At 39.9% G+C, this 6,000-nt stretch overlaps 1 protein-coding gene across 3 annotated transcripts in view; it reads right to left on the reverse strand.

Annotated features, from left to right (window-relative positions):
- BEGAIN (brain enriched guanylate kinase associated) overlaps nucleotides 1-3,300 on the reverse strand; it is a 951,845-nt gene extending 948,545 nt beyond the window's left edge. For 2 of the 3 annotated variants that reach the window (XM_078662070.1, XM_078662069.1), the window contains exon 1: nucleotides 3,165-3,293. In XM_078662070.1, the coding sequence (XP_078518196.1) occupies nucleotides 3,165-3,178 (14 nt within the window). In that variant the 5' untranslated portion in view covers nucleotides 3,179-3,293. Of the gene's footprint in view, nucleotides 1-3,164 lie in introns of all 3 variants that reach the window. The other variant, XM_078662071.1, reaches the window with a different exon arrangement.
- Between the last annotated feature and the right edge of the window lie 2,700 nt (nucleotides 3,301-6,000).

Below are 6,000 nucleotides of genomic sequence, written 5' to 3' on the forward strand. Positions count from 1 at the left end.
CACCAATATTTCTGAACTAATTAATTACACTGGTATAACTCCTACAATAAGGTGATAGGTTGAGAAGGCTTGTCAAAGATACTGTGGGTATTTCATGATGTCAGCAGATCAATACCAGTCAAGTTGTAAGTTATGTCTTTTTGGCGATATGGCCTAACGATATATTTGTTGTTTTTACCTGTACATTTGTCTAGGTCTATAGTAAATCCAGTACACAGTGCTTAGCTATTAGTATTATTGCTAAATGTCCCTATTAGAATAACACCTTAAGTCGAACTCATATGAATATGGAATGTATTTTCCAGCACACTATGACCACGATTGGATTATTCATATTTATTAACATATATTTTGTTGCTGACCAAATTAGTAAATGTAAAAGGATATCTTTCTTGTAAACATATATAAGGTGTGTAAATTGGGTTTATAATTGTCATCTAAAAAAGACTGAGACATTTAACAATTATAGAATGCATTCATCCAGTCCACTCACTCGGGCAAGCCCTTCATCTACTCCCACCCCCTTCTGAAGATCATCCATAACCATATCATGCTCTTCAACTTGTAGGGTTATGACACTCACTCCTTCCATTACCAATATGGAATATCAAAGCAAAGCTCTGAAAACCCATATATTGGCAAGGAATCTTGGATAAGGAAGACATTTCTGAAAGTTGCAAGTAGAGAAAGAGCTATTTTTACTCAAAGTAAAGTTCGCCACTCGCCACTGGCCAACCATCCATACAAACCTCACAGCTCATTGTGGATCAATGGATTGTTATCTGCACCAACTTCGAAAGTCTAGGAGCCACTTCTGTATAAAATAGTAAATGGCATGCCAATCAGTTCCATTGTCAGCATATCCCGTCACTATCTCTCCCTTCTACAATACTGCCTTCCTTTTACATATCTCTGAAAAACTGCCCAGTAGAAGTATCAAATAGATCGTTTTCACATGATTACGCCTACTCATTCTTCTTAGTTCAGCTAAAAACTGATATTTCACAAGTCCAAGTAGTTCAGAACACAGTAGAAAGAGGAGTATCAGGAAAGAAGCCCTGAACCTAGGTTTCACCGTGCAATAACTATAAGTATTTCCCCAAAAACCCAAATCACTTCCAAAATCAATTGCCTTATCCACAAAAACATCCATAGGAAGAATGCTGAATTTCATAGATACAAAATACAACACTACTCCAAATTAGTAAAATGCAGTCCAATATTGTGATTGGTTTGTTGCTCTCATGCCAACCATTTCCTGTGCGACAGACACACTACCTGTAATGTGTTCTTTATAGTAGAAACACAAGAAGCAGACAACCCAACACTCACACTTAGAGTTGGAAAGCACAAGAGCAATAGATTATAACTCTGCTTCCCATCCTTTGTTTTTTACTTTCGTATCACTTCATCAAAATTGGGTGTCACATATTCCCCAACTGTGTCCACAATCCAAAAGCATTCTTTTAGATTTTTTGACATAATCTCGTACAACCTAAGCAAACTTGTGGCAGTAAGTAGAAACAAAATGGCTAACTACCAAAACAAAACTTTTGCCATCTGCCTCATAAAATCACCTTCTGAGAAATGAAGACACTGCCTTTTGAGGAAGAATACAGAAGTTCAGCTACATACTTTCCATGCAGGTTCATACAAATTTGGAAAATTATGTAAGTATAAAAAAGGTTTTCAGATATCTTCTAATAGCCATAAACACTTAAGGAAAGTTAAATGGCTCAGGCTATGATAAGGATGCTCGGCTGAGCTTGGGCCCTCATCTCTCCCAGTCACAGCATTATCTCCCTCGTCTTCTCCATCAGTGGTTACTGCTTGACTACCCTCTCTTGCCATTGACATCTCCAACATAATGTAAATACCTTTACCAGAGAGGACAATACCATTAAACATAATTTCAGGATATACTTCGTGCACTGTACAGTAACACATCCAAAAGTCAGTGACTGCTCGTTTAGATAAGAACGAAAAGACTGATACATGTCTCTAGGCTGGAAACAATATCCATTGAGAATTTCGTAATTACATCTGAAACTTGTGATTAGGCCCATAAGATCAGCAACACATCTGGAATTCATAATATCATACAAAATGTACATCAATTGGTTAGTTGACAGTTATGCCTTCTTCTGCTAAAAGATTTTTTCAGACAGACTATCCAATATTATATATTATTGTCTTCTCGGAAACTAGAATAAACAAAAATGGAATCTTTCCGAATATTTAAAATATTTTTTTATAGACTGTACTGGGGATTTAAACGATAGGGTGATGTGTTTGTATAATTTTAGAAGGTACAGCGTCCACCGAGTCATAAACTATTATGTAAACCGAATATCTCGACCACGATAGGGCGAATGATTCCGAATTCAAGGCTCTACAAGTGGTTAAACTTTTATTTATTATCGAAATGCGTGTTGCAATTTTTAGGCTACAATATCGATCGATGACATGCCTGTGTGACATATGTTCCCTTTCATCAGTCTGCAAGACAACATAGAGACAGAATTCCAACAAGCAGACCAACACCTGTGCAAGCAATGACAAACTTGCAGCACGGTCGCATTACGTTAGTTGTCATTTCAGAGCAGGCACCTGCTCATTAACTTGCACAGTACAATGTGACAAAAACTGCACATTGATAAGACACGTAAGCTATCAAGGAGCTGAGCACAGAAGACGGCGCACAGCAACACATGCAGCGTTACATTAAACATACGACAATAATTAGGTGCATTTGAAGTCAAGCCGAATTTATTGAGCTATTTCATCAGAGCTATCTATCGATTCTCCCACCATAGCGCAGGCAGTTCCGTAAAAACAGGCATTTTTTTATATATTAAATGCTTGCTCGCCTTTCCATGCCTCTAGCTCTGGTAAATGAAACGCGTTAGCTTTGCTGAATCTCTCTGCTGCTCGTCGCGTGCATGTATGTCTATACATACACGCAGCATGACAAATTAGCTTAACTGCAGGAGAGATTTTCAGTCCTATACACATTCTGCATTGTCTCTTTTAAAATCCCACTGAGGCATTCGCCATCAAATCTCTATCGCGTTATAATGAAGAGAAACATGCCTGCATGCGCGCCCCACGTTTTCTGCTGCACGGTTTCCAGGGTGCGTATGTAAATAAACAGTTAAGCTTACCTTATTTTCTCCATGTCTGCCGCAGAGGCCTGTGAAACATCAAATGAAAGGGACGGGGGTGAACGACGGCAAAACCCTCACTTTGCAGATTCGTGCATAGTTGAAGCTCTATAAATGGTTTTCGACGAGGGTTTCCGAAGCGGCAGCGAGCGAGCCCATATCTGCAATAGCAGAAAATAACATTGACAGATTAACTCAGAAATAATGCAGCACGCTGCAGAAGCGCTCTACACCCAGGAGCCATGGGCAACAGAATGACTCAGTTGTAGCGCGGAGACAGCAAATGAAAAAGCAAGTAACAGGTTATTGTGCCTATTGGATTTCACGCTGAAAAGTTAACCCCCCATTGAATCCTATGCCTTGGCAGCGCAGTATTAAGCAGTTACACTGCCTGGCTTCACAAATGGAGACCATGTCATTTTAAATGAATTGAAACTGATAAATGTTCACACGCATTTGAAAAGAAAAAAAAAGATTTATTTAACACAGCGCAGGGTGGGGATTTAAGCCATCTTTCAGTGTCTCACCAACTTTGTAAATAGCAATCACAATTTTGTGCGTTCATTAAACTGTTTAGAAAAAAATGGTGGTTAATTTATGCAAACCCTTAGCAATAACTTGTATTTGTCCGATAGCCCATGGTGCACTGCAACGTACATGCCTATCAACAAGGCTAGGGTTCCCAAGGGAAAATTAACATCTGCAGAAGATGCAGTTTTTTTCTCCGAATTTGTACACAACAAGCCCAGCTGCTCACCTAAATTCTCAGGTCTAGTGGAAGTGACGTTTCATATCATTTGACCCCTTCCTGTGACATCACACACTGCGTTGACACCTGTTCCGACCCATAATCATCCAATAGGCTCCTAGTTATTGCTGGGGCATCGAGGAAATGCCACATAGTGGAAACTACAGAATATAATCCAGATCGCTTTTGAATTGCTGGCTCCTGCTAATACCCTTAGGCTAGCATGTTAATGATGCAGCACATTTTTGAGTAGTAATGTGTGCAGGAGCTATCACAGTCATATAATGGGCAGACACGTCTTAGATGATCCCTTGATTTGATGAATTATACCTTCTCAACATGTCTGGTATTATTTTAAATTTGGAAGTGTGGAGTTGTTGTAAGACAACTGATATGCCTATACATTGGGTTGGTTGCGTGCTCATTGGGCCGCAGGACTCAAGCTGCACCTCATTCGGCAAAATTTGACTAAAACCCACATGGGTTTTTTGTGGGCTCACTGGAGGGGATCTGAACTGGCAGTTCAGGCTGGACTGTTCCTATTGAAGGAGGACCAAGACTGTTAGCATATGGCTGCTTTCTGTACAGAGTGTTATGGATGGTGAAAAGGATAGACTGGAATTTGCATTGAGCAAACGCAGAGGGCTGAGACTAATTCAAATATTTTTCCTTCATAAAGAGTAGAACAAACTGCTAAAATGGAGTGGGCTTTCGTTTTTTTGGGGGGGGTTCCTAGCACCTTGTCCCGGACCTCCAAAGAATAATTGCTAAGTTCAAAGGTTTACACAAAGACTATAGATTTTATTTTTTTGCTTCAAAGGGTCCAAACTTGCAGGAAAGACAGTGAGGATTCTCTTCGACAGTTTTAAATAGAAGGAAGGGTGACCATGGCTCAAGGCTACAGTATACTGTCCAAAAACAACTGGTTCATGGAATGCCATTGAAGCAGCTCCAACTCCCTAGATTCACAGGGCTTTCTTTACTCCCCAGACACAGTGAAAAAGCTTTACATGGTCAGGCTTAAGAGATGTCAAATCGCAAGGTCTATTTCTCTAAGTAAGTCACATATTTCTCAGTTTAAAGTAATTTTAAGATTGGAGGAGAAGTTCTATGGGGTAAAAAAGGTTCTTAAGTTGACCTTTGCAACCAAGAGTTTAACACAATTAGACAAAAGGAAAAGCTCTAGGCGCAGAGATTTCAGTTTAGATGTGAAGATACCTCTCTCCAGGACTCATAGCTGCAAGTTGGAACGACTTCTTGAGAGGCTAGTTACAAAGGAAAACTTACACATAAGTAAATCTACACTTGTGTGTTTACTCTTACCCTTTGTAGCACACGTACTACATTTGGCTATTCATCATTTGCAAGTGTAAAGTTACTCCAAAATTTAGATTTATGTGTCTCTACCCCTTCAGTTTAAAGGGTGGAGTGAGAATAAACATAATGTAAGACCATATATTTACTAGATTGTACTAATGAATATCGAGAATAGACTAATGTGATACCCAAATATTTTGGAATAAACATTGAGGAACAAAATATTGAAAGGTAAGTGCATATAGAGGTTATATAGATGTACTAGATTTACTTGGAGGCCGGCCTCCAAGATCCCACAGGAGTAAAGTGGACTTCATCTCCCAACCAGTGGTACACCATGAGCTGTGTTTGCAGAGTGGTGGAGAAAGGGGGTGTGGCCTCTGAAGACCTCTTAGCAATCCCACTGTGTGGGCTTATTGGAGATAACGGGAGGGCTAGTTGGCCCATAAGGGCATTTTTGTGAGCCAACTACCCCTCCTGTTACCTCCAGTAAGTCTCACATAACAGGATTTTTGAGACCTGGTAGGAGTCCATACCCCCTTTCTCCACCACTCTGCAAACATGCCTCCTGGTGCAATACTAGTAGGGGGATGAAGTCCCCTTGGATACTGAGGGTCCTTGGTGGCCAACTGTTGTGTAGCATTTTAGAATCCAAGCGTAATTTACGGATTAATGCCCTTATATAGGTATAATTCACATTACACTTATATAGACAAAGAAATCATACCCATATTTAGACATAACCCATCCAGCCCAAATAAAGGCATGGCT

The sequence above is a fragment of the Lissotriton helveticus genome, chromosome 9 (genome assembly GCF_964261635.1).
Source record: "Lissotriton helveticus chromosome 9, aLisHel1.1, whole genome shotgun sequence".
NCBI classification, from domain to species: domain Eukaryota; kingdom Metazoa; phylum Chordata; class Amphibia; order Caudata; family Salamandridae; genus Lissotriton; species Lissotriton helveticus.